This window comes from Scleropages formosus, chromosome 5 (assembly GCF_900964775.1).
Source record: "Scleropages formosus chromosome 5, fSclFor1.1, whole genome shotgun sequence".
NCBI lineage: Eukaryota > Metazoa > Chordata > Actinopteri > Osteoglossiformes > Osteoglossidae > Scleropages > Scleropages formosus.
Window position 1 is genome coordinate 28047025 of NC_041810.1, and position 21716 is coordinate 28068740.

At 45.9% G+C, this 21716-nt stretch overlaps 1 protein-coding gene across 2 annotated transcripts; it reads left to right on the plus strand.

Moving 5' to 3' along the window:
• Positions 1-221: 221 nt before the first annotated feature.
• Positions 222-19889, plus strand: ptpn9a (protein tyrosine phosphatase non-receptor type 9a). 2 transcript variants are annotated; one of them, XM_018765582.2, is made up of 15 exons: positions 222-326; positions 1801-1867; positions 2023-2170; positions 10879-11022; positions 12303-12392; positions 13787-13911; positions 14020-14125; positions 14677-14787; positions 16880-17196; positions 17579-17666; positions 18146-18215; positions 18343-18421; positions 18574-18724; positions 19194-19401; positions 19525-19889. In XM_018765582.2, the coding sequence occupies exons 3-15, from the start codon at positions 2138-2140 to the stop codon at positions 19713-19715; spliced, it is 1713 nt and encodes a 570-aa protein (XP_018621098.1). In that variant the 5' UTR covers positions 222-326; positions 1801-1867; positions 2023-2137; the 3' UTR covers positions 19716-19889. The 2 variants fall into 2 exon arrangements, with proteins under 2 accessions (XP_018621098.1, XP_018621099.1); XM_018765583.2 differs by lacking the exon at positions 222-326 and having other exon boundaries at positions 1515-1867; positions 2025-2170.
• The last annotated feature ends 1827 nt before the right edge of the window (positions 19890-21716 follow it).

Sequence of the window (21716 nt, forward strand, 5' to 3'; positions counted from 1 at the left end):
TCACCTTGAAATTTACATTCATTAATTTGACACTTCAGTGTAGGATCATCAAGGGTATAATAGCGGGCTTTAAACTTAGATCCTTTGACTACACGATGATCGTGCTAACCACTGCATCATCTGGTACCAGCAGTATGTGATCACTTTGTATGACAGGAGGGGCCTAATTTCTCCACATTGGAAAAATGCATACCTGCGAGCTGTTGGGGTACGCAGCGGTGCCATTGTGACCCGTGTTCAGATGGTTCTAGAACAAAGGCCGTGATTCCATAGCTCTGCTGGCACACAGGTGGAGTCTGCCGAACGTGGAAACACAGCCTAATGAGGTAAAGCTGCTTCCCAGAAACCTGCCATCACCGCCTTTTTCCTGTATTTACCACCACCTCGGCTTGAGCCATGATACAGATCTTCCTTTTTTTGGCTTGATGAACCTTTTGGTGCTGCCTCTCCTGCGCCCCCTCACTAGGCAATGACACTGAAAAAAGTTCTCTCTCACACTCACACACACACACCGTTCTTGATGGGAGACTCGCGCTCACACTTTCCAAGAGGATGTCTTGTCGTGAAGGTTGATACCCTGGGCGATCCTCGCCGGTTTCCACCACTGAGTGTCTCAGAGCTGGTCCAACAGAAGAGAACAACGATCTCAGCACTGTCGGGCCACCACTGCATTTATACTGCACTTTTAGGCATTTTCATTCAAAGTGTAGGGCCACAATATATGTGGAAACTGAACTCAACAAGGGGCTGTACTGTTGTAACCTTTAGAAAGCTACCACTATCACTACCGTAGGATACCCACCGCTATAAATAGAATACTTCAACAATTACAGAACATAAGTAACAAATAAAACTGATAAAAATGTCACATGAACGCAAACATTAGATCTTCCATGTTGTGATGTATTCAGTATTACTGTGTATAATGCAGTACATTTTCAGATGTGTGTACATATTAGTCGGTGCAAAATGTAGTTCCTCTGTTCCACTGCCTCATTTTTAAAATTTTTCACTACTCCCATTTTTCCTGTTCATTTTTTCATAGCTTATACTCATGAAGGATAATTGAACAACAAAAATTTCTTTAAGCAATATCAACACTAGTCTATTAAAAGTCCATGTAGTCAAAAAATGTATCGTTTTCACAGGAGGACATGTTGTACATTATCAGACTCGGAGCAGATCTGCTCTTTGTCACCGCAAGATCCCACTGGTGACCTGCCAATGAACCTTATAGTGATCGCGGTTGCCATGGAAACGAGCAGCTCCAATAGTGGAGATGAGGGGGTATCGTGACCTTTTGAGGGACGAGCAGGTGGACCGTTTAATAAAGTGACGGGATGACAGGTAGCGCTTATTAATATATGTAACTGTGATAATTTTACAGTGGGGGGGGGGAACGAAGCGTGGGTGAGAAAAGCAAGGCGGTGTGTGTTTATACCACAGTTACACGGTGCGGTTGTAAAATAAACACATAAATAATGAAATAAAAACGAAGCCAAATTGTGTGGAGAAAATACCTGGGCGTGACGAGCACGGTGAAAACGGGGTAAGAGCGTGGTGGGAACGGGGCCCGTCACCTTTCCGAGCAGAGCCGTGAGGGGGCGTCACTGAGGCCGGGGCGGCGACCTCCGTGATGACGGCGATGACGATGAGCAGTTTTTTGTGAATGGATGGAGGAGGCGGAGCTTCGTCTTTCACACGGACGCGCAGGGCTCGCGCAGGAGTCGCGCGCTTGGTAGCGCTTACTAACCTCCCGCAAGGCCCAACAGCATGTTTTATTTCCATTAATTTTGGCAGAGAGTACAGTCCGACGTGGTGTGGATGTGATGCCGGTCGATCTCCACCGACGACGGAGTGTGTGAAGGTACCGTGTTTGGTGTGTTTCCCCCCCCCCCCATCCGATACCCAATCGTGTGTGTCGAAATTCTGCGATAATCTGTTAGGTACGGATAGTCCGTAGCTCTGTGTGTTTGTTTGTTGAGTCATCAGTGCAGTTCCGTAACGCGCTGTTCTTCTCAGAGAAAACCGAACGGACGCGGAGCGGAGCGGCCGGAAGACCGAGTTCGAATCCCGACCGGGGGTTGGAGGTTGGAGTTCGGATAACGGGTCTGCGGTCCCGGAGCCCCGGCGGGGAATGGCTGCCTGTCTGACGGCCGAGGAGGAGCAGGTACCGAACCGAAGCGAGCGAGCCGTGCGTTAAATTCATCATTCATGATGTCGCGTGTGAGACGTGTTAATGGAGAAAAACCAACAATTTCGCCATCAGTCAAACGCACCTGTAAATACTTTTGTTTCTAAACATAAGTCCGAGTGTCAGCGAGGTGCTCGGTGTTCGTTCTGAGCTCAGCCTGTGGTCTGCGCCAAAGTTGGGTTTCAGTTGCTGCGACGGAACTGCTCTGAATAACGGAGGCTGTAGGGAGGAGAAAAAAAACGGATACGTCGAAAGGGCAACGACAGAGAACGATACATTGTGTCCTTTCCGTCCTGTGTGCTCGCTTCGGCTCTTCTTTCCTGATACATCGTCAAACACGGATAGTTTCTGTTCCTTCTGATCATCTTTCTGTTTCCTTTTCATGTTCCATCTCATCTGTCTGTTCTGATCATCACTCTTCTTTCTGATGGCTCCTTTGATCGTGACCCTGTTCCTTTTCGTATTCATTCTGTTCCTTCTGATCATCACTCTTTCCTTTTCATATTCAATTGGTCTGTTCTGATCATCACTCTGTTCTTTCTGATGATTCCTCTACCTATTGGTCATCACCCAGTTCCTTTTCATGTTTTTCTGTCTGTTCTGATCATGACCCTGTTCCTTTTGATCATGACCCTGTTCCTTTTCATATTCAATCTGTTCCTTCTGATCATCACTCTGTTTCCTTTTCATATTCAATTGGTCTGTTCTGATCATCACTCTGTTCTTTCTGATGATTCCTCTACATTTTGGTCATCACCCAATTCCTTTTCATATTCAGTCTGTTCCTTCTGATCATCACCCTGTTCCTTCTGATGATTCCTATACTTTCTGATCATCACTCTCTTCCTTCCAATCCCTAGAGTCTATTGTCTGCTCATGTCACTGTCCCTTCTGAGCATCACTAACTTCAAACAGTGCTCTCTACTGTCTGGACATCACTCTTTACCTCCTGAACACCATTCCACACCCGTCATGCATCGTGTTCCTCGTTTTCTGGACATCGTTATTCTGTGCCACGTTGTGCAACATTATTCCGCCATTGGGATTGGGTCAGGGGCGGGAAGTTGTTCAAACACACACCAGATGAGTTCCACAAACTGCTTGCACACATTTTTAGAGATGTTTTTACTTGATGGGGTCGGGGGGGGAATCCTGTCTCCGTGACCCATGTCAGACCTACATGTTTCTGTGCATTTTCTGAAATATTGTCAACTGGTTTCAGTTTCAAGGGGAGGGGGCGTCTGGTGGTAGCGCCTTAAGGTCCGGAGGTGTTCGCCACCTCACCACTCACCTAGCATCAGAGTTGGAGCCAATAACAATCTTCCACCATGAGCTTGCTGGTGGGCTGTTATTCAAAAACATATTTAATCTGTGAGGACTAACTGAACAGCAGCACCAAACTGTTGCTCTTTATCATTTATTGAGCTCATAGATCACTTTACTGGAACACTGTTGTGTTGCATCCGTTTTCTGAGGTTTAAAGATGGCATTAATCAGTAAAATGGTAGTTGTTCCCCAGTTCCTTGCCTGGAAGCCAGTGTCCCACATTTGTCACCTCTCTACGAGTGTGTAATAAAATAAACCTCAGTGTGGCTAAGGTTATGGACTGTGTCCACCTCTGGTTGTGTCCTAGGCTTTGCGCTGGGCTTTTGGTAGAGGACCATGGTACAGGTACCACACCTTACGGTATTTAACTTTGTGTCCTCTTTGTTCGGAGCAACTTAAAATGCTACTCTTTATGTAGCAGGACACTGCCAGGCAAATGCGGTCCTTTGCAGGATTTGAAACTGCAACCTCCTGTTGGTACACCACCATTGTGACCCACCGGTAGACAGGAATAGGCAAGCGGTTGTGCTGAAATTCCTGTAAGAGGGAATGATGTGGAGGGAAAGGAGCGAGGGGGGAACCCAGCATGTTATCAGATTGATCCGCCGCCCGTTGTTAAGTGGCCATAATGAAGGCATTAAACAGTGGAGGTTGAGGAAAACCGAGCGCCTGATGCGGTTAATGTCTTCAGCAGAATAAGGCCTTGTTCCCCCCCACGTGCTTGTCCTGCGGTGGCCCTGCGTTACCTCGGTCATCAAAAAACTGACCTTGCATCACGAGAGGGGTGACACGTGTGTGGGGAGGGGGTTCACCCAACAGCTGGCGACTGTGCCACCCCACCCCCAATCTCGGTCAACGATCAGGACCCAGAGCCTCGCTCGCCTCTTGTGGGCCCATCTGGATGGCAGCCCTCTCTGGGTACTTTGCTTCCGCCCTAAGGGTCCCGAGAGGGAAGCGCGTCTGCTGGTAATTGGATCACGGCTCGGCTGACTCCGGAGGTTGGAGACCTGACCCCCCCCATCACTAAGCGCTCGCTCTCTCTCTCTCTCTCTCTCTCTCTCTCTCTCTCTCTCTCTCTCTCTCTCTCTCTCTCTCTCTCTCACATACACAGTGGGACTTGTGCTGAGGCAGCTGTTAGATGCATTTTCAGTGGGTTGAACCTGATATTGGCAAGAAAGTCTTTTTTCCTTCCCTTATGGAAATCGGCAGACCAATATAATATTTATCAACAAGAAGATATGAATTTTAATATCATTTAGATGCTCAGACTGAGGCCGGCAGCTGTCATTTCACACATGGTGAGATGGACGTGAAACATTACAAAGCCCTAAAGTGAGGGGTCCTTCCCCCCCCCCCTTGCTTTAATTACCAAATAAATGGCCAGCAGAGGGCATAGCAGTTAGAACTGTCGCCTTATTCTCAGAGGACCCAGGTTCGACTCCCACCTCCTGCTGTAGTACCCTCAATTGAGGTACTCGCTGTGAATTGATACAATAAAAATTAATCAGTTCTATAAATGAGTAAAACAGTGTATGTAGTTTAGTATTGTAGTACGGTACTTTAGAGTAGAACATATCAAAATGAAAAATGTAAATGTGGGCCCAGGTGCAGAAGTTGTCACACAGTGGAGCATCATGCTCTCCAAATCGGGATCAGGTAGTTTCCTAGGTTGTACCTGTGTTTGCATCTCAAGCGTTGTAAAAGACGTTTAAATGAAGTGTTAATCGCAGTCGCTTGACACCCACATCGTTTTTTTTTTTTTTTTTTTTTTTTTTTTGTGTTCCCCCCACCCTCCTTTGGGCGATTTCGCTTTACAAGAAACGCCTACGGCCACAGGGCTCACGATTTTTTTGTAGGGTTACTTGAGAGCAGCGCTCTTCTGAAAAAAAGAAAAAGAAAAAAAGAGAGAAAACCTGGAAAAAAGGGCTTCTCACCAGAACATTATCTTGCATTGATTTCCGTGCTGATCGTTAATCTTTTCATCTGTAAAACATTGAATGACTGTAAACGCACGTTTGCAGGCTTTCAGGTTTTGTTTTTCCTCTTCGTCTGAAGCAGTTTTCTAAAACATAGGGTTTTTTTTTTCTTTTTCTTTCTTATTCTCCCCCCCCCAAGATTTGCCTTCCAAGAAGAGCTCTCAGTGGTAAAGCCTGATAAGGATGAATACGGATGACACGCTGATATAATGACACACACACACATGGCACGATTGCAACAAATTTCATTCTTGGAAGAGCAGATGTTTTGTGAAAAAATGAGATTAACGGCCTTTTGGCAACACGGGTCAGTTTTCTGCTTGGTCTGTGGATCAGCTTAGCTGGATCTGTCGTACGGCCTCACGGTCGCACACCGCAATCCGGGATTTGTCTTGTGAACGTCTCCGTTCAGATTTGAAATAACCATCACCCGCTGGCTGAACAATATATTTTTAAACGACCCCAAAATAATTTTGCCACATATTAGAAATTTAATTGTAAAGAAAAATCTGAAGCCTATTCTTCGTGAAGTAAAAAATAAAACGTCCCCTGTGGTTCAGCACCTGATGAAATTAATGTTTCTAGCAGAATAAGGCCTTCTCCTGTCCCATCTCCACCCCTTCAGGTTGAAGCAGAAGACAACTGTATTAGAAATTTGAAAATATTCAATATATATTTTGGTATGTCACCCACAAACATTAAAATATGAAAAACATCTGGAGGGAAAAAAATATTTTCTGTATGATGTGTAGTGTAAAAAAAAAAAAAAAAAAAAACTGCACAATGTTTATAAATATTAGGCTGGGTTTGGATTGTGTGTCAAATGGTAGTAATTAAGTGGTAATAGGTAGTTTTATTACTGTGAACCGGTACGAAATTGTTCTAAACGTTTGCTTAACTCACTACTTGTTTGGTTACCATGAGCTATGAAAACTACCTCAACCTTTTCATGTCTTTGAATGGAGTGACTGGCTTCTGTCAAGTAAGGCATGAGGTCTGTACATCCTTGGGTTCAGCACCGATGTGGTGGAACAAACTCCTGTTTAGAGCTGATGAATCCTTAATAGCATCCAAGAAGGGTCTCAAACCCAACCTCTTTGAGATCCGCTCCTCCCCGATCTCCTGACGGCTCCAGAAAGGAGTCCAGCACCATCGGCTATCATTTCTATAATTTGTATTTGAATGTCACTGCTATAGGCTACCACTTGAGGGTTGTGAACTAGCAACATGGCGGTGTCAGACAGACAAGCAGTTCTTCAATAATGCTGTGTCTGAAGCTCTGTCTATTGTTGATACGCTTTCTTAACCAACTTTGAGTTTCGTGTTACTTTGGAGAGAAGCATCTGGTAAGTCAGGCTGTACCTTGGAGAGTTTTGAGATGGTTCTTGATCTCCACATCATTTCGGCTGAACATCTGTTTAGAATCTTGTTGACTTCCAGTCAAAGGGTGGTGAATACTTGTGGAACATGACCAAAGATGGTGTTGTCCATGACCAAAGATGGTGTGGACACCGTTTGGACACTATTCCTTTGTGACCTATGGCACAGCCCCAGTCTGGGAGCGTTGGTATCTTGTCCTGCGAAGAAGAAGAAGAAACTAACTTGAGGCAGCAGCTCATGCCGGAAGGCAGTGATCTCTTGTTCCTTGAGAAAGGACCCTTGTTTAGTGGACTTAGTGGAGAAGGAGATCAGAGGCACGAAAGACCAGGAAGGAGACACAAAAGGGCCTCAGTGGAGGTACAAGACCTTGTTTGTTTTGTGGATGAAGCCGGCCATCTCAGGGAATGGGCTTTTCTCAGAACGATAAATAACTCCTGTGTCTTCATGCGAAACTAATTGAATGAGTTCACCTTTTAGGAAACAATGAAGGAGTTGGAGGTGGAGCTTCAGAGTCTCGTCCCTGTGTGCTCGAACCAGAGTTGGACTGAGGCCCAGATTTAATCAAACCACCATGAAATCTGCATTAAATTCACAGTAGCGCATTTTGACTATCACCACCCCCAATCTCTGACACAGTGTGAGTTTTTTTGGCACCGAATTGAGCTTTTTGTTTTATTGCCTGGAAATACAGTTCCTGGAATAGATGCTAAATTGGCTTTTTTTTAATAAAAAAAAAAAAAAAACAACCTTGTGGACTGGACCCTCAGTTGTGTCCCTATATCAGCTAGAGTTTGATTAGCTACTTTGACGGGCAGCCTGTGACCTGAGAATTTGCTCTGCTGAGCAGGAGCTCCTGGGAGGACAGGTGTGTGAGAAAATACCTGAGTCCATGTGAAGGAAGCTGAGGCTTTCATTCATCTCTCTGCTCCACATGCTGAAGTTATTCTGTCCTTCTTTCTGTCCTTCCTTGTCAGTTCATCCATCCATCCATCCATCCATCCATCCACCTTTTGATTCTTCCTTATGCCCATCTGTCCATCCTTCAATCCACCTTTGTATCCAGGCACCCCTCCATCCATACTTCTATTCGCTGAGAAGCTTGTCCAGTTCAGAGTTCTTGGTCTGTTTTAACACGTCTCTTTATTGACAAACCGGTGCTCCTGTTCTAAATACCTTCAGGTTTTACCGCTTGCTACAGCTGGTCGTTTGCAGAAGCGGTTCCCATGTACATTGAAGAACACGCATGAATGGCGGTAAGTTTATGGTTCCGGTAACAAAGTGGTTATCGCAGTCAGTGTCTTTTATGGCCTAAATGTGCAACATGGGCTCCATTGCTGAACAGATAAGAGAACTGACAGTAAACAGATATGATCTTCCTTCTCTTTTCGCCTCGTAGTGAATCATTCAGGTTGTTCGGTTTGGCCTGGAACGCGCTGCATGCGCAAATTTCTGAAGAAGTTTCTACTTCCTCTCGTGTTAATAGAATCGGGCGTCTTTGTTCTGCAAACAAGTCTTGGTTCCTCTCTTAATTTTGCTCCGGTTTCCTCAGTTCGCTGGAAGAGATCAGTGAGGTTCACAGGCTTTGACCCCTTAAACCTCCTAAAGAGGACCAGGGGTGTAGTCGGGTTCCTGTGCGGCTGTCCTAAATATTAGTTTGCCGTGAATTTTTCTGGAGACCGCAGGTTGGTGCGGGAGTAGCCTCGGACTTGCAGGTGACAGAATGACCGTCCTCGATTCCTGTTTGCAGCACTAATGGTGTCGTGACCCGGCTCAGGAGGTGGCGCAGAACGAAAGATATTTATAAATGAATATTAAAGCTCTGCCATGCCTCCCTGGCTCAACAGAGGAGCTCATTTGGGAACAAAGTGGTCCACTTGAGCTGTGCTGAGGACTCACCTGTAACCATTCCTGCAATGTGCCAGTGGCCTTGGTATTGAATCCTCTCATTGTCAATGCGCTACTGAGCGGACGGTACTACTTTTCACTTTTTTTACCACTTTTTTTTTTTAAAAAAAATTTATTGTTGTTGAACTATTTATTACTGTTATTCTGGTGTTCCGCCACTGCTTGCTGCATATGTGTTGCTGTAGCCTCGTGCATTTTCCTCCTGGAAAGATAAAATATGTAAAGTCCCCCCCCTTCCTTTTGGTCTTTATACAACGAGAGCTGTTTAGGTTTCTCTTCATGTTCTGCTGTGTATAATTGCGATGTTGGGTTACTTGTTAACTTCTGATCGAGAGTGGCTAGGAAGTGAGATCCGACCCGAGCCCCGCACTTAAGGAGCTTCATCGACATCGGACAAGGAGCTGAAAGGACGGTGCTATTTTGCGACCCATCCTCCGCGATGTCGTCTTTTAGACCGGCTGCTGTTCGCGTGCTGCTCCTCATCCTCCTGTTCGAGCTAGTGGAGGAGAAATGAGGCGCAGCCCTCCCGCCTTTCGTGTACCCTTAGCTGTGTTGGTCCTCACAGCCCTCCTCATGCGCATGTTGTTTGTTTGCTCAATGGTGGGGTATGTGGGGGTGGCTTAGGAAGGTTTTTAGGTATGAACCTTTGTTTTCTATTTGGGGAAAAGGGGACTGCCCCCCGTGGTGGTCATTGGGGATTACCCTGTGTGTATTGGTTAGCTATACAATGTGGGAGGAATCGTGGCAGTGGCGTGATGGAGGGTTGCTAGGCAACGTGAAAACCTCAGAGGTTGTGGTTCTAGAAAATGGACATCAAGTGTTGATTGGAAGCAGTGCTGCTTTTTATTTTTTAATAATTTCAAAATGACGTTAATAAAATAAGTAAATTCCAAAACATCTATTTATATGTTGCCATTCTTAGTGTGTAACTCCATGTTGATCTGCCAGATAAAGCTGTTTCTAAGAACACTTCTTAATATTAGCTTGTTCAGTTCCTATGGTTTGTGTATTTCACGTGTGTCTTTCATATATATAATTTTTTCTTTTAACTTTTAAACATTTTATAAACGCATGGTTAAAGAGGTATCTGGAGATGTCGTAGGTTACGATTCACTTCAAGACGGGTGAACTCAAGCGCGGAGTCTCTGCCATGAAGAGCTATAGCAAAGTGGTTTACGCACCAGTTCAAAAAACAAGCGCTGACTTCCCATCTAAACAGTTTGTCACACTGATGATGCAGTGGTGGTCAGAAATACACAAGTCATTTTATTAGTTGGAATAGCTGGAATAACTGGGCAGGCGTTTGCTAAACAGCTTGTTCCCAATGGAGTAAGCGGGGGATGCGATTGTGGCCTCTCTGTGCTTCCTGCATGTTCCTCTTGTCGCAAGAACGCTGCGGGGACATTTTCGTAAACTGCAGAGGGGATAGTTGTTCGTTTCTGTGTCTGTGGTCCGTCGCTGTTGTGGAGAGGTGTTCGGGATTTACGGATCGCTCCAGAATTGGAACTTGAAAACAAGGGCAGGGTCGCCATGTCAAGATAGCGGAAGAGAGACGGGTTGCAAGAGAGGTCAGCGTCCTCAATCCCACCACAAGGTTTTAGGTTTCCGCCCCACGGATGGGTGGGTGGGTGGGGGGAGGCCGCACACGAGTTGTCGCGTGATCAGCACCCACATGTAATGGGGTCCATGAGATGGCATGTCCCTGAAATCCCTGTTCCTCCATGCGAAGAAGGCTGGCGCGGTTGACGAGTGCTACAAAACCCTGTGGACATGTCGCCATGGGAACCGCCTGTGGATGTTTTGGCTGGCTTGGCCGCAGCATTGTGGCAAAAGCACGGTGCACTTCCGCAGAGTGTGGACTCAGGAGGTGTGGTCTGGGGGGGAAAAGGTCACTTAAGTGTGAGTTAATGAACTACAAGTAAACGCACGTGTTCCTCTGAGAGAGGAGAAGGGACGGAAGGGTAACCAGAGGGCAGATTGATAACCAGCTGAGGGGTGAAAGCTGGAGGATCCTTCAGTGAGTTTCAGCTGGTGTGCCCGACACTCCGCATGAGGGTGTGTGTTGGCATTTAAAGGTGGTGCTCATGTCGCCCTCAGGCCACGAAGCAGTTTCTGGAGGAGATCAACAAGTGGACCACGCAGCATGGAGTGTCGCCCCTGTCCTGGAACGTGGCCGTCAAGTTCCTCATGGCTCGCAAGTTTGACGTTCTCCGGGCGATTGAGCTCTTCCACAGCTACAGGGTAGGAGTGCGTGTCTGTGTGCGTTCGTTCGTTCTATGAGAAAAGGCATGAGAAGTATAGAATGTCCACTGGGGTATTTAAAGGCATAAAATGGACATTTTCAGTAAATATTTCTGCCAGGATTAGCATAACTATAACCCCCCCATGGCATGTGCTGCATTAATATGGCAGTGGGACATTAAAGGGGGTCACGCTCTCTGACCTCTTTCTCGTCAACCGCATGGCATCCGGTTCTAGTTCCAGATTATTCCAGCTGGCCTGGGAACACGTACCATAGCGCAGATGAAGACGTCAGCTTAAAGAAAAAAGAAAAAAAAAAAAGCTGAGCACCCTGGTGTTTAGCCGCCGCCCCCCCCCCCCGTGCTGCAGCTGACATTACATCATTCATTAGCTGACCCCTTCATCTAGAGTCTCTTGCAACACTTTTAGTTTCAGTAATAACTTGCCTCAATGTGTCTCGTGACACCGCAGACAAACTCGCATTGTACCCTTTGAACAGCAGGTGGCATAGTGGTTATGGCTGTCACTTCGTTACCAAAAGAAGTGGGTTCGAATCCCTGCTCCTGCTGCAGTGACCTTCAGGGGTTCAACGTACTTACCCTGGACTGATGCAGTAAAAATTACCTAGGTGTGAAAGTTGCTAAATTACCAAGTAGAGTTTAGTGTACACACTTAATACTGCAAGTAAGATAAGTGAATAAACAATTATTATTAATGATGATGATGATACATTGTAGGCTGTTCTGTTCTAACCTGAGTACTCTCTGCATTATGATGCCTTAGTGAAAAATAACATGTCGGTGTAAATTTTGTCCACAGCCCTCGTCCGGCATCTTGACAAGCAGCACTTAACGCTCTGCCAGAATGCAAAAAGCTCATTTATCTTAATGACTTGTTTTTCCTCAACTTCTACTTCTGTTTCTGTAGCCTTTTTCGCATCACATCCGTGAACAAACGAATGGCCTCAAGGAAGCTACTTGTGCTCTTCTTCTGCGTCTACTCAAACCACCATTATTCATCGCTAACTTAGCTCATGCTTTATCCAAAGTAATTTACAGTTTCTGACCCATTTCTCTTCCTGGGTGTTTCACCCTTGAGCAATTCAGGGTAAGTACCTTCTTCAGGGGTACTGCAGCAGGAGTGTGTAGTGGCACTTGAACTGCCTGTCAATTTTGAGGCTGTAAGTCATGTCCTTTAACCGTTACACCACCTGCTGAGTCGCAGACAGTATTTTATTTAGCCACGCCGATCACTCTGTGTGTGGATATTTATTTCTCCAGGAGACACGTCTCAAAGAGGGCATCGTCAAGCTGCAGCCACAGGAAGAGCCACTGCGGTCGGAGCTGCTCAGTGGGAAGTTCACCGTGCTGGTGAGTATGGGATGGGGTGGAGCCCTAAGCAGTGGACAGGGTCACAGCTGGGTGGAGCCAAATAAAGGGGTGTGGTCTGTTTGTAGAAGAGCCACAAAACGGCTGTATGATCGACTGTCTTAAGGGAAGCGGACATGGGTGATCAGTCAAAGAGCAATGACCGTATTGGCTTTGATGCTGAGAAGTGAAATGGGAAAAGAGCGTTGCCTCAATCTGTGTGGGTGCTCTCCGCTCCTGGCCAGCTGTTGTCGAGGGCAGGAACGGGAATCAGCGAATCTTTAGGCTCTTGTGCTCGGGAGGTGTCGGTCTGTTCTTTCAGGGACCGTCGTGGTTCTCGCCGACCATCATGCTGAGCTGTTTCAAACCCACGCAGCACCGGACAGATGGGAGGAGGCCCTGCTTTCAGGGTGGTAATAAATCCATCGGTTGCACTGGTGTCCGGCTCCTGTCTGGTCTCGCTGACATCCTTTACTGTGGCACCCCCCCCCAACACACACTTCCCACGCCCCTTCCCCCACCCCCCACACAGCCGTCTCACATGGCCTCATCCGCCAGCCCTGCATCCGCTCGGCAGTATTTTTAGCCAAGGGTCAAGAGAGGAGAGCAGTCTGTGTATTCCCACCCGAGTAAACTGTTCCAGACTCATATAAACTGATGACGAATGTTCTGAAGTTACTGCGTTCCACTCGTGTTTAACAGCCGCGGCCGCTGATGTTTTGCCGTGTTTTCTTGCTTTTGATCGGAACTTCCCGTACCCCAGGTGGAGGTGTTCTGTTAAGTACAGGATGCTAGTTTTGTGCAATCTGGTGGTAACTACTGTACATGGCAACGACTCGGCCCTCAAATGAAGGCTGGTCCATTAGTGCTTTACCATGGTACGATTGGTCCGTCGTGGCCAGCGGCCTTTGCGAAACCTGACTGCTGGACCCCTCCCAGAGTTCTTCCTAGAGCTCAGCCTGGGACTGAAGGCAACCACCCGATGGCACGCTGCTTCAGCCGTCAACTGTGGAGCCTGCGCTGCCCCCTAGTGCACTTTGCTGGAGTAGCGGCTTTGCAGAAACTGCAGATGTGCAGGAAACTTGGAGGCATGAGCTACATCCGCTGTGCAAAATGTTAGTAAAACTATACAGCAGCCGGAGTCTGAAAAGCTCAGAAATTCTCCATCTGCGGGGAGAAGGTGATGAGATTCTTGACTCATGATTTTGTTTAGTGTTCAAGAATAGGAATTTATGCTTTGTGCAAATTATTCAGAGGTCTGTTGTTTTCCATTCATGTTTTGAGTAGTCAGTCTGAGCTCATTATTTACTTTGAAAGAAGTATTATTATGGTGAAGGGTAAATGAGCTATCTCTCCACCCATCTTCCTTACCCACCATCCGGTTTGCCATCTTTCAGAATGCCCGTGACCCAGCCGGCGCCTCCATCGCTCTTTACACAGCCAAGCTGCACCACCCGAACAAGACGGGTAACCATGTGGTGCTGCAGGCACTCTTCTACTTGCTGGACCAGGCTGTGGAGAGGTGAGACCCTTGAGAAGGTGATCCACAGTGTGATTGAAACATGTAATGTGATGATGAAGCTTTTTCTGATTGACACTCCTGCCTGACCACCTTTTCTATCTTCTCCAGCTACGAGACACAAAGGAATGGCCTGGTCTTCATCTACGACATGGCTGGCTCCAGTTACACCAACTTTGAGCTGGACCTCAGTAAGAAGATCCTCAATCTGCTCAAGGTCAGACATCTTACGCCCCATCAGAAATAATGAACAACTCCCTCTGTGTTGGCATTTGCTGCAGAGAAATTGCCCTTTATTAAATACCTGCACAAATAAGAGTTTATTTCTGAGCAGCAAAATTAAAGTTGATACTTCTTGAGGTCAGCCTGCATCCAGTCCATTTTAATTTTCAGTGCAGCTGCACTTATCCCATTATCTGGTCCGGATTGGATATGGGCTGAATAACACATTATTCCATTATTTCTTATGGGAGAAAATTAAAATTTGCCCCAAACTCATCCTAATGTCACCCCACAATCACCCTTAATGAAGCCTGATAAAATTGAAAAAAAGTTGAAAGTAGAAAGAGAATAATTTTGAACTTGCCATAATAGTGTGTGGCTTGAAAAAGTCAAAGCTTTATGTTACATTAAGAGAATGTAAATATGTAACATGCAACTAAGACTTGAGTTGCAGACTGAGAGTGGGTACACAATTCCCACAATGCATTGCATCTCTTTGGAACCACCAATTGGTTAACTTGGTGTTTTACCCTGTCTGTCCTCCAGGGGGCCTTCCCAGCCAGGCTGAAGAAGGTGTTCATCGTGGGGGCTCCCGTGTGGTTCCGTGTTCCCTACAACCTTCTGAGCCTGCTGCTGAAGGAGAAGTTGCGGGAGAGGGTAGGTGTTTTTGGGTCTCGCCTGCACGTCACATTTTCACCCATCTTTGGATGCCTGTAATGTTACCTTCTTACACGTAAAGCTTACAAACACACTGGCATAATCAGATATTTACATTACATTTATTAGTTTAGCTGACGCTTTTCTCAACTTCCAGTGTTGAGGTTACAATTATTTACCCATGTGTATACCTGGGTAATTTTACTGGAGCAATTTAGGGTAAGTACCTTGCTCAAGGGCTGGAGGTGCGGATCGAACCTGCGACCTTTGGATACAAAGGCAGTAACTGTAACCGCTATGCTACGCTTTGCTGTCCCCATAAATGTAATTTATCTGAGACTTCTCTCCAAAGTAACTTATGATGTTAATGTACTTACAGCTGTTTACACATTTGTACAGCTGGGTAATTTTAATGGAGGAGTTTAGGGTCAGTACCTGCTGGGGGTTTAAAACCTGTGATGTTTGGGTCCAACCGCTCTAACCACTACATTACCAACTTCCCCAGTTTCCTACAATTTAATCAGATTAAAATGTTCTCAATATTTTTACAAAGCTTTTCTTGTAAAGAAATTACATTTCTCAAGGGTACAGCAGCAGGTCCTGTTGTTTCTGCTGCAGTTCCTTAGGATAACACACATCCCAATGCACTTGAGATGAGTAAAGGCACCCCCCATGTAGCTAGGGGCTTCTGGTGCTTTGTGTGAGCCTCTCAGCTTTTGAGCCCACCCTCAGCAGAGCAATGGAGGCTGGTTAAAGGGACAAATGGATATACGCTGTTTCGTACGTAGGACGACAGTACGATTCATAGAAAATGTCACCTCCAAAGCTGCAGTATTTCAGAGGCTTGAGTCGTACCATGTTTATGTCATGTATAAGGCAATACAATAATATCTTACAATATTGCATAATACAATAGATCTTCAGTGTTGTAGTAACTGTTTATTATTGCACTTTTTTTAATGCATGTTTTCCAAGTTTACAGTTTTTTCAGTTTTAGTACAAAACTTAGCACTCCCAAATTTCAGCACCCCTAGGCTATTTCCTGGATTTGCCCATTAATAAACCCGGCCTGGTACACGGTCCCAAGCTCTGTTTGTTGACCATTCACATCCTTCCTGCTCAGAGCTTTTGTGTGTGTGTGTGTGGGGGGGGGACCTTTTCTTGTAGAGGGCTGCCAGATGCACTCATTAAGGGTGTGGTGCCTTTTCCCCTCCTGACCCGTGTTCAATAAGTCACACCTCTAAGTAAAACAGACATCCCCCGACACCAGCTCTCCTTCACCTTTGTTTCACACGCTGCGTGTTTGCGACTTTGTGATCTCACGCTCCACAAAGATTGTACCCCGTGCTCGGACCACGCTTAGATCATGCACTGCAAGGCTACAGTAAGTATACAGGATTCATACCTCTTTGTGTTGCACACACTTGAGTTGAAATCATCTAACTGCATTTTCAATTAAATGTTTTCTAAAACTTGTCTTTATAGAGGTACAAGCATGTCTTGTGCTTACATCTTGAGTATAGAGATGACAGTAAAGAGCATCCAGGCAGAGTTGGAGTGTGGAATCCCCTTAGTTCAACTCACTTCCACAGTGTCTACAGCTCGTGTCTGCTGTTCCTGAGTGCTGGTGATCAATAAGACAAGGAATATCGTACATGCTATGGGATAAATTGGTCAACAATCAACATAGGTTAAGAGTTTGGAGACTTTTTTTTTTAAAGTCATTTTAATATAGCTTAATGTTAAAAATATTACAGTAAAATGTCATGCAGATTTTTTTCATTATAGGTATGTCCAAGGTTTTCATGGAATGAAACCAGCAAGTAAATAAGGGACATCTCTAGTATGAGCATTTTGTTGGTTGTGAATTAGAAGAAAAAAATTACTTGAGATATGAACAGAATGAGTTATGAACAAACTTCATATGTCAGCCAGTGTACAAATTATCCCTATGTACTTGATCACTGCTGTTTTCTGGTTTGTGGCTCTGTTTTTGTGCGAGTTTCTTGTTGTCCCATGGGAAGCTTTGCTGTTGTGCCCTTGAGTTAAAGCCTTTAATATGCATGTTTCTCTTGGACATACCTGATTACAGGTTCAAATGGTGAAGATGGCAGAGCTGAAGCAGCACCTTCCTCGAGACTGTCTTCCTGAGCATCTGGGCGGTTTGCTGCCCTTGGATGCCCGTGGGTTGAACCGGCAGCTGCTGGCAGGGCAGAATGGCTGCGTGGACCCAGTGGATGAGCTGGTGGGGTTGCCACTTGGGGACGGATCTATCCACACCCCTGGGCCCGAGGCCATAACCCTGACCGAGCTGGTAGCCCACATGGCCAGGCTCCAGCGAGTTGGCATCCACCAAGAGTATGACGAAATCCGCAGGGAGACGCCTCCTGGAACCTTTCATTGCGCTCTGTAAGTTGTACCCTTTCCTACACCTGCTTCTTGCTGGAAACTTCCAACTTCTTTCCATCAGCTTCCTTCTTTTAAACCTGCTTCTTCCCATCAACTTTCTTCTCCTGCTTCTTGACAAAAACTTCCTCCTCCTACACCAGGTTCTTCCAGGAAACTTCCTTTTGCTACCCCACTTCTTCCTGGCAACTTCTTCCTCCAACTGAGTTCCCCCCACACCTTCCTTGACCACTTCCTCCTACTTAACCTGCTTGTTCCAATCACCTTTGTCCTTCTACACCAGCTTCTTTCCATGAACTTCCTCCTCCTAAACCCACTTCCATCAATATCCTTCTCCTGGATCTCCTCCCCAGCTCACTCTGTTTCCTGCCCATTTGTTCCACAGGACTACAGTCAACCAGGAGAGGAATCGCTACGGCGACGTACTGTGTCTGGACCAGACCCGTGTTCACCTTCGACTGAGGAGAAATGAGGTGCACACCGTCCCATTTCTCCCTGAAACAGCTTGTGAAGCCAATCCACTGTCATTTCCTCAACGCAACGCTTCTTGAGTTTGCGGGAGATCAGATAGTATTAAAGACGAACTTTGCATCGTGGGGCTCATGGGGATTAAAGAGGCCGTGCTGCATCACCCTGTTGGATTCTTACTGCGGTTTTCCAGTCACGTGACTCTACTGCAGAATCGATTTAGCAGATGCCACAAATGTTGCTAGAGAGGCACTTTTTACCCTTGGCGTTCAGGGACTAGGACTGAGCCCAGAAATGAGTGTTTCTGGAAATTTCTTCCTTCTGCCTTTGATCTTTGTTTGCTCAGCCGTCTTTCCGTTTGTCCCATGGCTATGTCGGGCTCAGCTTGTCACAAAAGAGGGTTCAAGAAGCATTAGAGGAAGCCACCCTTGGGTGAGGCAGGCATACGTTTTGGGTTGTAACGGCATGTTATGTGTTCCTCTAGATATCTGACTACATAAACGCTAGTTTCATGGATGGCTACAAGCAAAAGAAGGCCTACATTGGGACTCAAGGTACGAGTTGCTGGCTGAAAAAATGTACTTTGAGAACATGGGAACCCAGTATACTCGGTGATGAGCATCACCGTGTCCTGATGGTGTTGTAACCGTTCTGTGTGGTATCCACCATTCCTCTCTGCAGGACCCTTGGAGAAAACATACGACCATTTCTGGAGGATGGTTTGGGAGCAGAACGTGCTGGTCATCGTCATGACGACCAGGTATCGTTGGGGTGTTTTATCTTCTGTTGTTTAATCAGGTTCCTTACTGACCACAAAGTGCAGGTGCTGCTTTTGACCCAAACTGTATGAGCGTTTCTGTGCTCCCCGAAATGCATCAGTAAGGGTGACGTCCTTGTCCACTGTGTCTACAGGACGGATGAGGGCGGCCGGCACAAGTGCGGTCAGTATTGGCCGCTGGAACAAGGGGGTCAGGAGGTGTACGGTCACATTGCCGTGGTGAACCAGCGGGTGGAGCGCTACCCCCACTACAACCAAACCACACTAGAGCTGCACAACACGGAGGTACCAACACCCTGGCCTCTCTGGAATGGGCACCTGTCCTCTTCTCTATCGCTGCCTTCTCTTACTGAGAGGAAATGTTATTAAACAGGGGAAAACTGTCTTCTTTTATATTGGATAAAATGTCATTGATTGTACAACTTGGAGTTTTTTTTTTTAAATACTGACCCTCATTTTCCATGGAGGTGTACAGTGATGTATAAGTGAGTGAGTGGTGATTGTGAGTGAATGAGTTTGTATGATTGTTTGTGGTGGACTGCTGTCCCATCCAGAGAGGACCATGCCTCGTACCCTGTGTCTCCAGGATAGGCTCCAGACCACAGTGAACCCTGCACTAGAAGCGCTTAATTGTATATTGTGTTTACAGAAGTGGAAGTAACAGGAGTTGCTGTTCTTTGTAATGTGTTAAACGTGAGGTTACTGGATGTATTAATGTCGACAGATTTGTCTTTTGGATTTGCGCCCTGCCCAGAACTGTGAGCAGAGACAGGTGACGCACTTCCAGTACCTGAGCTGGCCGGACTACGGTGTGCCCACCTCCGCCGTCACCCTTATTGACTTCCTGGGTGCCGTGAAGAGGCAGCAAAAGGCAGCCGTGAAGGCGATGAAGCCCCAGTGGATGTCCCAGCAAGGAGGACCCCCCATGGTCGTGCACTGCAGTGCTGGAATCGGAAGGACAGGTGAGGCTCCCCAAATGCAGCCTTTCGGTACCTGGTTTCCATGCTGAGCATTTTGTACCACACCTACCAGGTGGACAGCATCACCCACATGCCCCCACTGTCCTCTTTCCCTGACTGCTGCAGGAACGCTGTGTGCCCTGGACATCTGCCTGTCCCAGCTGCAGGACATGGGCACGCTGAACGTATGTCAGACGGTTCGCCGCATGCGCACTCAGAGGGCCTTCAGCATCCAGACCCCTGAGCAGTATTACTTCTGCTACATGGCCATCCTGGAGCAGGCGCAGAGGCTGGGTCTCCTCTCGGCCAGTCAGTGATGGTTCTGCTCCCAGTCCTCGTCCTACCACCCCACCCCCCCAGAGGAACCTCTTCCCAATCGTAACTTGGGATCATCTTGAATGAAAAGAGGTGCTCAGACCTTCACTTTCATTCACATCTGGGAAGAGGACTAGGAAGTTGTTTGCAATTGTGTGTGTTTTTTTTTTTTTTTTTTTTTTTTTTTTTTAAAATTAAAACGTTCTCTAATCATTTGTCATCTGAGCTGTATGGTGTGCTGTAGCGTACATCAAATTATTGGATATTTAGCGATTGAGGTACTTGCAGCAGCTGATTGATGAGATGGTCGTCTGTGTTTTGTTAATCAGCTGCCTTCCAACAATCTTTTTTTATGCTGACGGCAAGGGATCCACGAGGAGATGATTGTGGGTTCCCTGTGGGACCAGAGGCAGCACGTGTAGTAGGACTCTTGCCTGTGGTAGCAAGCTTTGCAGGAGATTGTTCAGCATCACGATGCCACCTATAACTGGACCCTTTCACGTGTTTTTGCAACCCACCGTTAATCATTGTTTCATTCCTGCAACGTGGAGCAGCTATCACCTGGTTTGAGGTCCTGCACTGATGGTAAAGAGTACATCTTTGCTGTCTTCACATGAAGGATACCTTTGGGAGAAACAGATTGAGAATGAATTTTTTTTTTTTTAATTTTTTTATTTTTATAAATCATATGAATTATAGGGTTATCATGTAGGTAGTTAATTTCCATGGCAACAGCATCCCCTACAGTGCAGAAGCTCTGCCCAGTTTCTGTATTCAAAGGGTAGGAGGTGACGGTGTGTTACATGGGACTCTGAAAAATGTTACTTCTCCTCCCTATCCCCTAAACCGTTTTTGACATGCTGCTGCTACGTCTCTGGTCTCGGCATGGTTGTGGTGTCTTGAGGTCTTCCCCCCTCAGCTCCACGTTGTCTGACGTCTGCAGCATTCTCTTATGCTTCTTTTGTTGTAATCATTTTCATATTATATTTCTCAATAGAAATAATAAATATCTAACCACTGTCTTGCCAGGCCAATATTAATGTAGCGTGAAGTTTGGACTTATGTGTGGTTTCAAAGGACTCCTCAGGGAGATGGACTTGACAACCAGTGTTGGTTTGTCCCATTCCGAGCAAAGCGGACCAAGGAGCTTGTGGACTGGAGCTGAGCGGCCGTGTAACGTCGTGTCATTTTGTATCTGTAACGCTGAACAAACGTGATACTAAATTCATATTGAATTTGCTTGTAGAAATTATGCCTCGTCCAGCTTTTTTTTTTTTTTTTTGCCCGCACTCCGAAATTGTATTATTTCATGGGGAAAAAAACTTTTCACATTTATTCCACAGCCTTTATCTTTAACCTACAGTACTTATATTTTAACATTTTTGTATAATCTTGTTTCTGTATGATTACAAAAAAGTTTGGTTGTATTGTTCTGCCTTTCAGTGTTTACTTTTGTACGTTTTATTGCCAAGTTCATTTTGCCAGTGTCCTTTTTGAGCTGCAATCTGTAATCTCCAAACAAATTCCCATGTAAATGAAGTGAAACAAGCTTTTTTTTTTTTTTTTTTTTTTTATTAAAGTGATGTTTTAAATGCCAAATGTTCTTCACGAAACACTTTCAATGATGTAAATGCCCAAATTTGTCTGTATATTTCAGTGATAAACCATTTATTCTCAAAGCGCAGACTTGTTTTTTCTGTCTGATGTTGTCATCTCTATCTCCTTCGCATTCGTTTGACCATTATTCATTGGATTCTGGTGGAAGAAAAATGCAAATCGTTGTTTCAGTTTAAGTAGGACCCAGAACTGAGAAACATCTGCATTAACGTGAGGTAAATAGTTCAAATTACCTTCCTACTGCAAGAAAATTGTCAAAGGGCCCTTTCAGCTTCCTCTAGTCCAAGTAGTTTGCTTGGGGTTAGTCTCTATGACTTTTTTGGGTTCATATTATCATAGTGGTCTTTTCTGTTACGCACGACTCATCTACGTGACTAGTATTGAAA